This window comes from Cynocephalus volans, chromosome 2 (genome assembly GCF_027409185.1).
Source record: "Cynocephalus volans isolate mCynVol1 chromosome 2, mCynVol1.pri, whole genome shotgun sequence".
In the NCBI taxonomy this organism is placed as follows: domain Eukaryota; kingdom Metazoa; phylum Chordata; class Mammalia; order Dermoptera; family Cynocephalidae; genus Cynocephalus; species Cynocephalus volans.
The window spans coordinates 123,851,785-123,867,185 of record NC_084461.1 but is presented as its reverse complement, the minus strand read 5'-3'; the positions used below and the strand labels follow the sequence as shown (position 1 = coordinate 123,867,185).

Below are 15,401 nucleotides of genomic sequence, written 5' to 3'. Positions count from 1 at the left end.
TAATCTGTTCTTAAAAATGTCAAAAAGTAAAACAATTTTATTAACTTTAAAAGTTCTGAAAAGTAAAATGGACTATAAGAAGTTCTATATAGGGTAATAGAAAATTACCCACCTGTTAATCAGGAGCTCACAAAATTTGTAGTGACCTTTGTCTGCTGCTATTGTTAAAGCAGTATCTCTTGAGGAAGGCACAGGAGGGGCATTGACATCTGCTCCTTTATCAAGAAGAACTCTTCCAACCTCCGCGTATCCTCCAGAAGCAGCTTCCATCAAGGGGGTAAGACCAGTCTGTTTAAACCAATAAATTGTGTGACTAAATTATATAATTTCTTAAAAAGACCAAAGCAATTGACTTTTTTTTTTTTTTTTTTGTCGTTTTAGTGAAGGGCACATCAGCCAGTGAGTGCACTGGTCATTCCTATATAGGATCCGAACCCGCGTCGGGAGCGTCGCCGTGCTCCCAGCACCGCACTCTACCGAGTGCGCCACGGGCTCGGCCCAGCAATTGACTTTTAAAAGGATTCTATTTCTCATATTTCCTCATAAAAGAGCTAGGTAATATTCAGTGTTAAATTTTACTTAACTGCAAGTGAAAATTGTTAGATTCAGTTAGACATGCTGGAATGAATTCACTTATATTATCTTAAGTTAAAGAAACAATTTGTAACTTCTATACCATTATACAATTATCCACTAGATAATTACTCTTTTACACAATGAGTAGAGATATTAAAAAATAAACTGATTAAAATATCACTTCATAAATTTTTTGTATATGTGCCTTTTGTACATTAGTCTCCAATATTTTTGTCAAAGGACATTTCCTACAGGTACCATTCCCAAAATAATATGGATTTCTCCAGGATTTTTAATAGATAAGTGGACCACACATAAATACTTGTAATAGAAAAAGACAAATTGGATGGCAGGAAAGGCTCATCTATTTCTCTGTGATGCAAAGTCTGAGGCAAAACTATACCACCTCATTTCTTTTAAAAGAATGTAAATGTTGCATTACATTTGAAGAAATACAACTAATGAAGTTCATGGAAAAATATGAGATTTTCATTCAAACCTTTCCAATTTGAAATGACTACCAGATTGTTGTCTGATTAGAAAAAAATCCCCCTAAGCTACATATTTCTAGGATTCTAAGTACCTAACAGCTTTTATTTCTTTTTAATCTTTTATTTTTATTTAGTACTTAACAGTTTCAAACAAAGAAATTCAAACCACTGACATACCAGCTCCTATTTTCCAAATGCCAAGTAGTCATGAAACTGTCAGAATCTGTCACGGTCAGATTAGATTTTAGCTGTCTTCATTTTATAATCTATGAACTAATTTTTTTTTTGGCAGCTGGCCAGGACAGAGATTTGAACCCTTGACCTTGGTATTAAAATACCATGTTCTAACTAACTAAGCTAACTGGCTAGCCACTATGAACAAATTTTTTGCTTGGGATATTTACCAATAATAAGCACATGCCTCATTAAAGGAGTTCTTTAAAAATCTACATTAGAAGACAATACAAAATAATCTTACTACATTCAAAAGTTGCAAACTACAGAACAGAGAGCCACTCAAGGCTGAGGTTGGGAAAAATACTGATTGTTTTCTTCACTGTCCTTAACGAAAGTCACAAATGATGATAGTGTGTCATTGACCACTACATAGCATAATTCCCCAATCCTGCATTGGGGCATCAGTTCTAACTTATAACAATTTAAAATATTACATTCAATTTGAGTTGAAATGCCATGATCTTTCTGCTAGAAATATGTCTGAAATAGTTGACAAATTATAAAATGCTTACCTTTGCCCTATGTTCAACATTGGCTTTTCGGTCCAGAAGCAAACTCACTACTTCTGCTCGGCCTTGGAAGCAGGCCAGGGTGAGAGCTGTGTTCCGATTGGTCTCTATCTGGGCATTAATGTCTGAACCCATATCAAGTAGCAGTTTCACTGCAGGAACGTGTCCATTCATCGCAGCCAACATCAGAGGAGAAATACCTAGTTTACTCCCAGTCCTAAGGAGGGAAATGTGCTTAGAAAATTAAAATAATATGTTGCCTGTTATTTTTAAAAAACATTAAAGATGAAAATGTGTCAGTAAAAAGAAAGGTATCTAACACTGATGAATAGATTTTATTAATTTAGACCAAAAATAATAGGACAATCTCACAATTTAAAACATAATCCCTATAAATTTCCAACTATACAAAACAAAGAACTTCTTAAAATGAGACCTCTTTAAAAGCAGCTACATTACTGAAATAAGCTGGGATTACTTATAAGCACATTACAGAGGAATAACTGTTGGCTTTGCAACTTTAGTACTATCTTAATTTAAAATGGTATCTGTCCAAACATTTAGGGGAAGACACTTAACTCCAAGGTAGTAACTTCCTAATCATGAGTAATAAAATGAATAAACAGGTGATACCTTGAATTAATTTCTGCCCCAGCATTAAGCAGAATCTTAATGATATTAACATATCCTCCAGATGCAGCTAGACTCAGTGGTGTATAATCAGACACGTTCCTATGTTCTTTATTTGCACCGCGAGCCAGCAGCAAGTCTACCACCTAAAAAGTAAAATATGAACAGAGAAATCCAGTTTACACCAAGAGCTCAGTTAATAATGAAGAAAGCACAAAGAACTAGGACCTACAACTCCTTGTCTTAATACCTGACATTTTAATTACATTTCATTAAGCTCTATATATTAAAAACTAAGCACTAGAGAAATGGATTTAATTTCATATCAAGGAACTCCGAGTTTTGAAATCCCAATTATAGTGAAATAACAAAATGTTACCCTTTTTATTTATTAATTATTGAGCAATGAATTTGCATTTCATATGTGTTAGAACTGTGGTTCACTTGACCCCAATAAATGTGAGGATAAAGAGAATTTTATTCATTCTAAAGGGTAAGAAACAGATTCCTTAAAAGGGCATTTACTATTCTCATTAAACTTAACAGAAGTATCCCATTCCTGAGAAAGCATATGGAAAATGTCAAACATAAGGAAGTTTTATTCAGGTAGCTAAAATACAAATCATATGCATATTTAAAAATACAAAGTGTTTACAAAACAAAAATTAACATTAACACACCTCCTGACGCCCACCAGAACATGCCAGTGAAAGTGGAGTATCTTTAGTTCTTTCAGATTGTGCTTCTATATCTCCACCTTTATCCAAGAGAATTTCGACAACTCCAACATGTCCTGCTGTTGCTGCCAGGATCAGCGGTGTGAAACCTAAATCAGAAAATAAAAATCTCAAACAAATTTTTTTTTATTTATTTTAGAGCCACTGTTTTCAATACTCTTTTAGTTTTAAAAAGGCTTCAGGGCAGATACAAAAAGTCTTAAACAACTAATAAAAAGAAATGCTAAGTCAACAAAAACTATTAAAGTTTATACTCATAATGGACTTTGATTCCTCTGTGCAGACTACCTTTGGATAAGGAGAAAGGCAACCACAACTTGCTCTACTTCATTAATAATCTATAGTCTAACTTGAAAATTTTTGGATAATTTTAGCTCCGTAGATTAACGAATCTAGGTATTTCTAATTGAAATACACTTATTTAGCACTGAGAGAGTTTAGGAACTACTTACCAACACTGAAAAAGCTACAATTGTTTTCTGATGTAACTACACTCAGATTTTATTTCTGATCAACATTTCTTACCTTTTTTGTCTCTGTGCTCAATTTTAGCATCTCGTGCGATGAGTACAGATACAAGTTCTTCATGACCACCTGCACAAGCTAGTGTTAATGCTGTGTCGTGATTACTTTCAGTCTAGGAGAAAAAAAAAGTTAGATTTTTTTTACAAAAGGGTTATCAATTGAAGAGCAAATAGTATTTCTTTTCATATACAATGATAATTTTCCTTTCCAAAGAAGATAAGTGTGCAAAATAAGTTTAAATAAAGCAATCTACTTACATGTGCATCAATGTCAACTGAAGGATACACGGGGGGCATAGACTGGGAAGCCACAATGCTTGGAGTCTGTGAACAGGACTCAGGTGTAAGACATTCTGCGGTCTGAGAGGAACTGTTTGAACCAGTGGGGACTCTGCTACTCACAGCTGAAAAACAATATTCATATTGCTAAATTTCATTTAAAAGAGCAAGGTCATTTGTACATAGAAAAACACAGAAAACAGAAATTTCCATAGCAGTAATATAATGTAGTTAAATCACAAGCTTTGGAAGCAGATGGACCTACATCTGAATCCCAGTTCCACCACTGGCATTCTAATATTGGGTAGATAATTTAACTCCTCTGAACCTCAATTTTCCTTATATGTAGAAGGGGAATAATAATAGTACCTGCTTTGGGAAGTTGGTGGTAAGACCACTTGAGATAATGCAGGTAAAATACTTAACACAGTGTTTGACATTTAGTGCAAATACAATAAATGATAACTTTTTACGTTGTCAATGGGGAGAAAAAAATTTCCAATAAAAAAATAAGAGTTTTATATTTTAGTTTGTAAAAGCCAATTAGACAAAAATATTCTATGGACAATGAGGGAAAAAAATGGTGGGCAGAAAGAGGGGGAGGAGAACAAATTAGAATATTTCTCACATAAACAGCAGAGAGTGTGTGTTTTCAAAATTCAATATTTACTTTGAAAATTTGCTGAAATAAATCAATGTCTAAAAGTCAAACCATTTTTAAAATTAACACTCGAACTTTATATTTGGAATCTCAAAATTTGATGTTTGAAAACTGAATTAATTGAAATTATATCTTTTATGTCTCTGAGTATTTCTTATATTTCATAAGAGATGGAGTTTGACCCAGAGAGGGGGAAATAAGATCTATCTCAAATGGATGTTGTGAGTAGTCTGTGAGATAATGTATATAAAGCATTTAACGCAGTGTTTGGCACACGGCAAGTGCTCAGTAAATGTAATTATTACATATTTTACAGGACTTCCAGTACTATTATTCACTGTATTAAAAAATAAAAACATTACTACTCATTCAAGAAAGAAAAAACTCAGAAAAAAATATAATCATTAATAATAGAGAAAAAAACGACAAAGCTTCAGAGATGGCAATAACCTTCTATTTGCACCCAGACTAAAAGTCAGTCAAAAACACACAATACTAAATGTAAGCATTTTAAGTGTTGGAAAATTTTAAGTGTTCCTAAAATGTTGATATGACTGGATCCTAATCAAGGACACTGTTCACAACAAGTGTGACTGACTCAGTTTAGTATGTTATCAGTTTAAATAACTTAGCAAAGTTTAAGATGCCTGAATATGTTTCTACATGAACTATCGCTCCCCACCATCTTGGCAATATAAATTTCTGCAGCTTCTGTCACCATGTAAATAACATAATTTAACTACCCAGTTATAAATAGGAATGATTATTATATATGTTTGTTTTGCCTATAAGAACATGTGAAAAGGAAATAAGCTTTAAATATTTTTATCATTCGATGTATTAAAAGCTGATAGTATTGTTACACTCCTCAAAATAGCTGAACCTATAAATAAAATATTAACATTGATTAGAGGAAATTATTATTTAAAGACATTTTATTTAAATCCCCTGAAATTAAGAGGATTTCCTAATTACTCTTTATTCTTAAAACCACATTGACTACTACAGGGTTACTTAAAGCAAGATACACTAACAACTAAAAAAAACAAGACATTAAAGATTGATATATATCACCTTTCTAATAGAACTTAACAGTGGTACCATAATTATTAACATATACCTTAGTAAAGAACTACTTTTCTATCATTATTTTGTTTATTCATCTTATTTCTTTTTTATTAAAAAGATATTTTTAAAAATTTAAATAATTGATTAGAGTGCTATGCCAGATACTATAAAAAATTTCCTTACAGAGTTGGCTTTTAAAAAATACTTTTGTGCATTTAACAGCTCTATTACCAAAAATGTTATTACATCGATTATTGTACACTTTTGCACTACATTATCTTAGAAGCATTTTTTCCTCCTATAATAATGACAATCAGAAACATCCCATAGAAAGTGACTTTAATAGGATTGATTACAAATGAAAAGTTATAAAAATAAAGCTAGAAAGTAGCAAGAGATTTAAAAAGTACATGTGGAGTAAAGCTTGTATTAAGGGACAATTATATCAGGACTATGACATTTCCATAAATCCTAAAATGTTTCCTATCACTGAACAAAATGTCTCTGAAAATGACTAAGAATGCTACCACAAAGGTCAATATATAATGCAAATTAAATTTATACATTATTCTAAAATGGGGTGATAGAAGAACTAGGTGCAATATTCGACTTGATACTTTATGAAGCTGAAGAAAGTTTTGTAGGCAATATGGAAGATAATAATAAATCTTACTATTAAAAAAATCTCACTGATACTAGGTATGCACAAAATATGTTGTATGGCTTTAAGAAATTATTTATTTATTTTGGGGGTGGCTCTGTCTGGCTTTAAGAAATTTAATTGCTATAATTTGTTGTACGTAATTGTAACTTTATTAAATAGTTCCATGTAAATAAAAACCTATAAATAAAATATTAACATTGACTAGAGGAATTTATTTATTTGTTTGTTTGTTTGTTTATGGCAGCTGGCTGGTATGGGAATTCAAACCAGTGGCCTTTGTGTTACACGTCTACTCTCTAAGCAACTGAGCTAACCAGCCAGCCCTAAAGGAAATTATTTAAAGACATTTTATTTAAATCCCTTCAAAACAAGAAGAGGATTTCCTAACTACTTTTTTATTCTTAAACCTACATTGACTACCACAGGGTTACTTAAAGCAAGTATTTTAAAATTGCAATTTGTTTTAAGAGAGCCTATTAAAGGTGCCAACAGCAGTAATAGTGCACTAAGAAGTCACAGAACAATTAAAACTTACATGTATATCAAATCTTAATATAAAAATAATAAGAGAAATTGTTATTTAATAGAATTTAGAAGTCTAGGGAAGTAACAACATCTTTAAGATAAATTTAGAATTTTAAGTTAAATCAGATTCATGCATATTACATCTAAGTTTCTTCAACCTGGCTGAATGGAGTTTGAATCTTGAGACTTACTAGAAACTTAATTTCCCTAAGCTTCAGTCTTTCAACCGAAAAACAGAGGTGGGAAAAGGACCTATTTTATAGGATTACTATAATAGCCCATGAGGTAATGTATATAAAGCATTTAGTACAGAGGTTGGTGCATAGTAAGTGCTCAATAAATGTAAAAAAATTGTTATTAATTGATTTTTAACCAATCTTATATATACATTTGGCATAAAATTTACTAAATGTTCCTAGAACTACTCAATGGTCAAAACTATTTTGAATTTCTTTAAATTGCTTTCAATTTCTAGATATTTCAACATTGAGAATCACTTGCTATTATGGTAACTGCTAAAAGCCCAACACTTACTTTCAGAAGAAATGGATGTGAGGAATCATATTCCCAATCAAGAGTTTATATATACTTGTATTCTTGTCTAGGACTGTATGGCACATATAAGACTACATACTAAAAGGCTAATCAAGTCATGACATTGATAAATTATGTATATAACCAACACATTATCATGACAAATATTTTGAGTACAACAGCAATAAAGAAAAAAATACTCTTATATGTAAAGAATAAACTTTATTGCTGTTATATAGATATTCTCTAAAGTAAAATTTTACTTATTTACTTATTTTGTTTGGTTTTGCTGGCTGGCCGGTACAGAGATTGATTGAATCCTGGACCTTGATGTTCTGAGCACCACACTCTAACCAACTGGGCTAAACTGGCCAGCCCGAAAGTAAAATTTTAAGATGTACAGTATTCTCTATTAAATATGAGGGATGAGAACTAGATTTAATTTAGGTAATATCAATTTTATCTTTGGCCTGCTCTATAATCCTACTGATATATTTCACAAATTTAAAATTATTCACCCTGTCTAATTTCTTTCACCTTCAATTAAGAATATTAAGAGAATTTAGACTTGGAAAAACATAAAATTTTAAAATTTTAAGTGAGACAGGTCATCATCTTGAATAAAGAAAACATGTATTGCCACATATTTAAAAACAGATAACCATCATAAAAATGGAAACTTTTATATGAAAATACTTTTTGTATTTATTGGCTGATTTAAAAGTTAAAACGTATAACATTAATATAATTAAAAGATGTCTTCTAAGCCAAATTTTTTAAATTTCATGTGAACTATATAAAAGTCCAATTCAACTGAACAAATACTTCAGTGAAACAAACAAAATTTGACTTTCCCTAAAAGAACCATCTGTAAATATGAAGGTCTTCAAAAAGTTTACAGAAGCATTTGTACTATCTTTTAATTCCATTTATCCACAAACTTTTTGAAGTAGCCACATACTGCCATAAAGTCAACACTTACAATTTCCCTTTAGAGCTGCTTCTATATTCTTTTTAAAAAACCAAAAAACAAATAAAAGTTATAAGTAATAACATAACTGGATTGATCAGTAGTAATATAGGTTTCACAGCTACAAACTGATAATTAGGAACATTATAATGCTAGTTACAGAACCCTAAGCCTTAAAGATTATTCTCAGTTCACCAGTTTCATTGTTATTCATAATCATACTTCACACTCCAATATCTGTTTTTACCCAGATTAGAAATTAGAACTATAAATGAACTATAAGAGTTTATTCATAATTTATAACAACTTTCAATGTTAATGATACAAAGTTAACTTGAGTTATGTGGCTACCAGCGGAGATATAAAAACCCAATTAAAGACAAAAGAGCCTAACTTTGTAAAACATTTCCTAGCATTTTAATTTTCTTTAAGGAAACTAAGACATTCCTCCTCTGCACAGCGCCCATTACATATCAGAGGAGCCTCAAGGGCAATATCATAATTCTATAACCATTGAAAGTCATACACATGCCCAATAAAATTCCTGATTTAAGTAATCTTATTCCACATTTTTAAAGATTCAATAAAGATTAGGAAGACTAAAGGCTCACAAAAGAAGAAAGGAAACTGGGATAGCATAATTGGGATGGGAGGAGGGGAAGAGAATATGACAAGAGGAAACAGACAACAGTAAGGAAAAAAATGTTGCAATCAAGAGACAGAGGACTGGCCTGCCTTTGAATATCACTCCAGCTACATCTTAGTTCTTGGTCTTCATCCACTGTCAACAGCCATTCTGGCTGCATTTCTGAACTGCGCTCTCATGGAGGTGATACATTCACCAGCCATCTTTAGGAAGGTAAATGATTAATTGCACTGTTTTCCCACTGCTGCAAGGACAATGAAAGGGAAAGTAAACTTGTGCACCTCATTTCATATCTAGTTGTAATTTTCCACATTAACAATAAACAGAAACATATACTTTAAGGTTATCAGGCCTTTCTACTTTGCTCTTTTCCTGTGTGTGTGTGTGTGTGTGTGTGTGTGTGTGTGTGTGTGTGTGCGCGCACGCACGCGCGTGTGTGTATTCGATGTGCTTTCATCAAGAAAATAAAATGCAAAAATCCCTATCTCCAAATCATCAAGTGATGATAATTTTAATGTATTTTAATCTTCTGCCCACAAATATTATAACATGAAATGCTTAGTTTTCTCTAAATATCCCATTTAATTAAAAATATTTAAATTAATCTAATAAAATTATAAAGAAAAAGCAATATGATTTAAAATTATGATTTCCAAACATGAAAACCACCAGCAGGAGATTTTAATGTATAATCTTATGTGAATACCTCTAAAGCCTACAAAAAAATTCTACTTTGAGACTCCTACTCAAGACACAACACAGGGTAGTTTTGATATACCAAAGGTCTAAAATAGAGGACTATGGCAATTTTATTTCTTTGCCTTTGCAATGTGACAAAAAAGAAGAGGGGGAAACAGTTTCGTGTTAGTGCTGATGAGCTTAGTTAAATACACTTCCAAAACACCTCAAGAAATGAGTAATTTTACAAAGATAGTTCTAAAATGGAAAAGTACAAAGTCTGTGCTTTTGGAGGGGCATGTAGAGAAGTTGAGCACAAAGATTAAAGAGAAATTATTACAGATATATTTCTTAACCCACCTGCTATCAGGTCATCAAGAGTGTCGGTAAGCGTCTGGGCTGGAGTTGCAACCATTAGTCCATCTGGTTCTTGAACTAACAGCCCCTGATCATGTCCAGTAATAGGAATCTGAGGCTGTCCTACAATCTGCTGATTACCTGATACTTTCTGAAGTTCAAGAGAATTTGTCCCATTAAAACCTAAGTCACTGGAAAAGTTATACTGTGGAGATGATAAAGGCTGGACTGGGACAAAATCAACTTGTTCTGACGATGGTGGAGACTGTTGCTCATCATCAACATCATTATCTTTAAATAAGATTGTGTCAACCTGAGGTAACTCTGAAAAGTGATCCTCTGGGAGACTACCATCTCCTTCCCCTTCTGGGAAGACTCCTCTATGAGAGCATTGCTGGTGGAGAGACACTGTGTCTTTCTGACCTTTGGTTTCCAAGTATTCTTTGGTAAACTGCTGCTGTGTTTTCATCTGCAACTGCCTTTCCACTTTCTGCAGTTCTTTCAATATTTTCTTCTTCTTCTGGACTTGCTCTTCTCTGTTCTTTTTAAGTTCTTCTATCTTATCTTTGTTCAGAGGTTCACCTTGAATTAACTCCAATGACTTAAGCTGTGCTTTTTCAATAGCACTAATTCTTTGTCCCAGTTCATTCAGCTTGCCTTCAGTCTCCTCTACTATGCACTCCAAAGGCTGGTATGGGTGAAAAGGTGGCAGTAGGTCCTGATCTGCTACCTGCAGGGAACTGGACTTCTGCTTGGATGTACCTAAGCACATGAAAAATGTTTGAAAAAGTGCCATGCTAAAAAAAAAAAAAAAAAAAAAAAAAAAAATCAGCCCCCCTCCCACACACACATGGACCTCCCTCCCAAAACCCTTACAACTAATGCCGTAGAATGAATGTTCACAGAGTCACACCAGTGTTAGGTAGTTTAAAGCCTATACTCATGTATTTCACACAGCACAAACTGGGATGTTGCCAATTCAAAAAATGTGAATTTTTAAAAATCTACTCATTAGAATGGAGGATTTTGGAAGCCAAGACAGTCAGGAAGAAAAGGAAAACAAAGAGGAAAGAATCTCAAAATTTCGCTGATTACATCTGACTTTTTAAAGAACATCAAATCTAAAGCAGTATCAAAATAGTGTTGAGAATACCACTAATGTTAATTTAACTGTTCATTTAGAATGAACAGTTCTTTAGCAATATTAACTGTGCAATATTAACTGTGCAATATTAACTGTGCAGGTAAAGATTACTATAAGAGACCAAAATTTATAGATGAAAGTAGAAAAAAAAAAGTTTTTTTCAAGTTGTTAAAATATTTCTCTTCTTGAATTAAAATAAAATGTGAAATCAGTTTTTTCAAGACATAGCTTTCTAAAATTCTTCAATAAATAAGTCTTTTACACTTTTGTATCTGAACACTATATTAATCATATGACAAAGGACAATTATCCTAAGCTTAAATAAACCCTTCAAGAAAAGTTTGTCTATGAAGAAACAATGAATGTTCCTACGAGAAAATCAGACTTCTCATATAGAATTATTCATATTGACAGTGTATGATACAAATGAAAAATATGTTTATAATTTTAAGGTTTTAAATTGCACTTAAGTTACTCCTCTCATCACCAGGCATGTGAAAAATAATTACCAATATCAGTAGCCCTAACATTTGGACATAAATTGGAGGAAATACACTTTTTGATGTACAATAACTACTCTGAGGCAAATTCTAGTCTTAATCTTTTTAGGAAGAACTAGGACTATTCAGCATCAAAAAGTAACAAACTACTGATACATGCTACAACATGGATGGAACTCAAAAACATTATACTAAGTGAAAGAAGCTAGACACAAAAGAATACGTATTGTGCAATTCCATTTATATCAAATCCATGGATAAAAGGCTAATCTACAGAGATAGAAAGGAGAGTAGCAGTTGCCTGGGCTTATAATGTGAGAATGAGGATCAATCGCAAACAGGCATGAGAAATCTTTTTGGGGTGATAAAAATCTTCTAAAAATAGATGGTGGTGATGGTTACACAACTCAGTAAATTTACTAAAACTAACTGCTTTGTACATTTAAAATGAGTGAAGTTTATGGTATATAAATTAAACAACAATAAAGCTGTTCACAAAAAAGAAAACTGGGTAAAAAAAAATTTATCTATTCTTTTGGACTGTAGCCAACATATAAGAATGACATAGGTAATTTAGGAATTTTTAAAATAAAATCATCCAATGTATTAAAAATGATTCTCAAATCCAAAGGAAAAAAGTCACCTATGAGATATTAAAATGGTCTGAATTGCAAGAGGGTTACAAAACCACTGAAGGAAAAAAAAATCAGACTCATTTGCTTATTTGCTAGATTAGGATATCTCACTCACAACTGCAGGAAGCCCAAACATATATAACATGAGTTCTTACTGAAAAAAATCTAAGTTTTTCCCCTATTATCTTTTTTTTTCTTTTTTTTGGTGGCTGGCCGGTACAGGGAATGAAAGACACTGTCTTTAACAAGGTCTGAAGACCACAGTTCAATATCACTGCAATCACTTTCAGAGGCTTAATTATTCCTCAAAAGTAAACTTTAGCAAAGTGTATTGTCTATATTCAATTTCAATTTATATTTCTATCTGAGTAAAGTGGTGAGGAAAGACTATTCTTTTGGAGCAAAAGCCATTAGATTTGTGAGATAATTTTATCACTACTTCCATATGACCATATAGGAGTCCATGTTTTAATTATTTATTTTTCTTTTATTATTTTATTTCCCAGATTCTTCAGGCTGAAAATTGTTTAAAGTTGCTTAAGACAATCACCAGGTAAGAAAAAGGAGGTAAACTCACAAACAGCAATGTATAAATCCACTAGCACAGCAAGGAAATTTTTAGTCATGTAATAAATTCAATGGCATCAGCAGAGTAAATTTAGAAGTTCTGCAAAGACTGAATGCTCCTTTAAATATTCATTAATTTCAAAACACCCTTATATAGTTGCTATGTAATTTGTATTTAAGATGAAGGAAAACTAGGTAAGAGTTCAACAACCAGACTGGCAATTATATTATGACCATGTTGGACATTCACAGATTTAAAATCTTCGTAAATAGTAAGATGATCCAAAATAAGACTAGAATTTTGAGGACAAGAATTTTGAGGAATGGCCTTGTCTGTCTTGTTAGCAAATAATATACAAGAAGCTTGGAGCACAATATTACTAAGAGTAAGAGTAAGCAACTGAATAGAGAAACTATAAGCCACAATGTATGTAGCCTTAACCATGGAAGAAGGTGACAGTAATGTGCAAAAAGCAGTTCTTCCCAAAATAGCCAATGGCTAAGTGTCTGTAACCACGTAGTCAGTGGAATTGCCTAGATATACATCAAAACACTAACACAAGCTATAACATCAAGAATAAACCAGGTTGGTAAAACACCTAGGAGCTGAAGCAGCACTTTCAATTTTGGGGTAAAGTAGAAATTGTGACAAGTGTTCTTTTAGCAACAAAATTTTCAATAGGTAGTAGGTAGTATTATAAGACACCAGAAAATAAAAGGGTTCTTTCTCCTTTAAATATCTCCCACTGTCAAATACAAACAAATAAATCTATTCATTGGTATCACTGAATGATACCATAAAGTACTATTCAGAAATATCGGTAAAGTCACCATCTCATCTTTTTGGTTTAGTTTCTATCCTACTTCCTTTGCCTCTCACTTTTCCTCTATTAACAGAACTAGAAAAAGTTTGTAGCAGAAATTATGATACAGGGACAGCATAAGCTTTATTTTTGGAGGGCAGTGAGGGAATAAGGTAGGCATATACTTGCCAAATATTTAGTTTACTATTGCAATGAGCTTAATTCAATCAATCATTTTTGTGTCTAAAATAATTAGTGTACTGTGCAACAGAAAAAGCAATGGCCAATGGAAAAAATACATGATATACATGTACACATGAACTAAACTTGGTTTCATATTTCCTTACTTGATTTTGTCTAATCAAACTTAAACCTTATTCAGCAATATCTTTGCTTTCTTACATCACACAGCACCTTACCAGAATGATTTTAAACAACATTCCCAACTGAGCCTTAAACACAAAATAAGGTTGATGGAAGCAGAATTGAAAATAACGTAAAACATCAAATGCAGTATATATTATCTAATGGAATTTGTGTTTTGATAAATAGATGTATGTTGTATCCTAAGTTTCAATATAAAATATTTCTTATTGGGTCATAGTCAAAAATGAAAGCCATTGGCCTAGAATTGACTCATTTTTTCTTTATGTCTAAATATTTGTATCAAAATTTCCCAAAATAACAGGGTACATTACATATCTTTAACAGAGCAATCTCTTAACCAAGGGTGTCCAAAGATAGAGATTCTCTGTTATAACCTAACAGATTTAGACCTTTCTCTTTTTACTATAAGCAGTTATATGTTAAAAGACACTATTAAATTTGGGCATATGTAAATCCACATAAGCATGATTACCTCATGGAAACTGACTACACTAGGGAATATTAGTAGTAAAACTTCCAGAGGAACACTCAACATTCACTGTATATATAATTTTTCTATATAATCTTAATGATTATATATAAAAACGTGAAAACTTTTCACATTACCTACTCCAATAAACAACTCTAGGATATAAGGCAGCATTTAATTCTTACTTTACATATTTCTGTTTTCAATCTCTTTCCCACCATTTTGGAACACTACTTCTTGAACAATTTTTTAAAACATCCTCTTTAATCACAGTATCTCTTTTCTTAAAAAGTCTTAATAATTTTCTTCTGCCGTCAGAATAATCTATATTCTTAGCCTGGCATTCATTAACTTATTCAACAAATACTTGAACATCTAGTACAAGCAAGGCATGGTGGACCACATAAAAATGAGCAACATAAACCCTGCCCACAAGGAGCTTACATTCTAAGAGGGGAGATAATATCCCATAGAAATCCTTACACAGATCCATAAGGAGACTGAACAACGATTTTCGTCCCAGCATTGTCTGTGGTAGTGAAGAATTAGAGGCAATGTGGTACCCACCAATAGGAGAAAGGACAGGTAAAACATGGAGAATATACAAGGTGAAGCACTATGCTACAGGTAGAAACAAGCTAGAGGTATACACCTCTAGCTTGGATAGATTTTAAAAACACTGTTGAGTGAAAAAGTAAAAAACAAAATGGGAGCTATAGCACAATATCATTTAGGTAAATTAAAAATACACACAAATTAATAAATGTTTTATAAAAACGTATAAGAACAAAAAAATATGCACATCAAACA

At 32.3% G+C, this 15,401-nt stretch overlaps 1 protein-coding gene across 3 annotated transcripts in view; it reads right to left on the bottom strand.

Annotated features, from left to right (window-relative positions):
- ANKHD1 (ankyrin repeat and KH domain containing 1) overlaps positions 1-15,401 on the bottom strand; it is a 119,290-nt gene that overhangs the window by 24,215 nt on the left and 79,674 nt on the right. For all 3 annotated transcript variants that reach the window (XM_063088174.1, XM_063088177.1, XM_063088176.1), the window contains 7 exons: positions 10,090-10,848; positions 3,963-4,108; positions 3,706-3,817; positions 3,124-3,269; positions 2,447-2,589; positions 1,817-2,030; positions 113-288 (listed from right to left, as the gene is read on the bottom strand). In XM_063088174.1, coding sequence (XP_062944244.1) covers positions 113-288; positions 1,817-2,030; positions 2,447-2,589; positions 3,124-3,269; positions 3,706-3,817; positions 3,963-4,108; positions 10,090-10,848 — 1,696 coding nt within the window. The remainder of the gene's footprint in view (positions 1-112; positions 289-1,816; positions 2,031-2,446; positions 2,590-3,123; positions 3,270-3,705; positions 3,818-3,962; positions 4,109-10,089; positions 10,849-15,401) is intronic.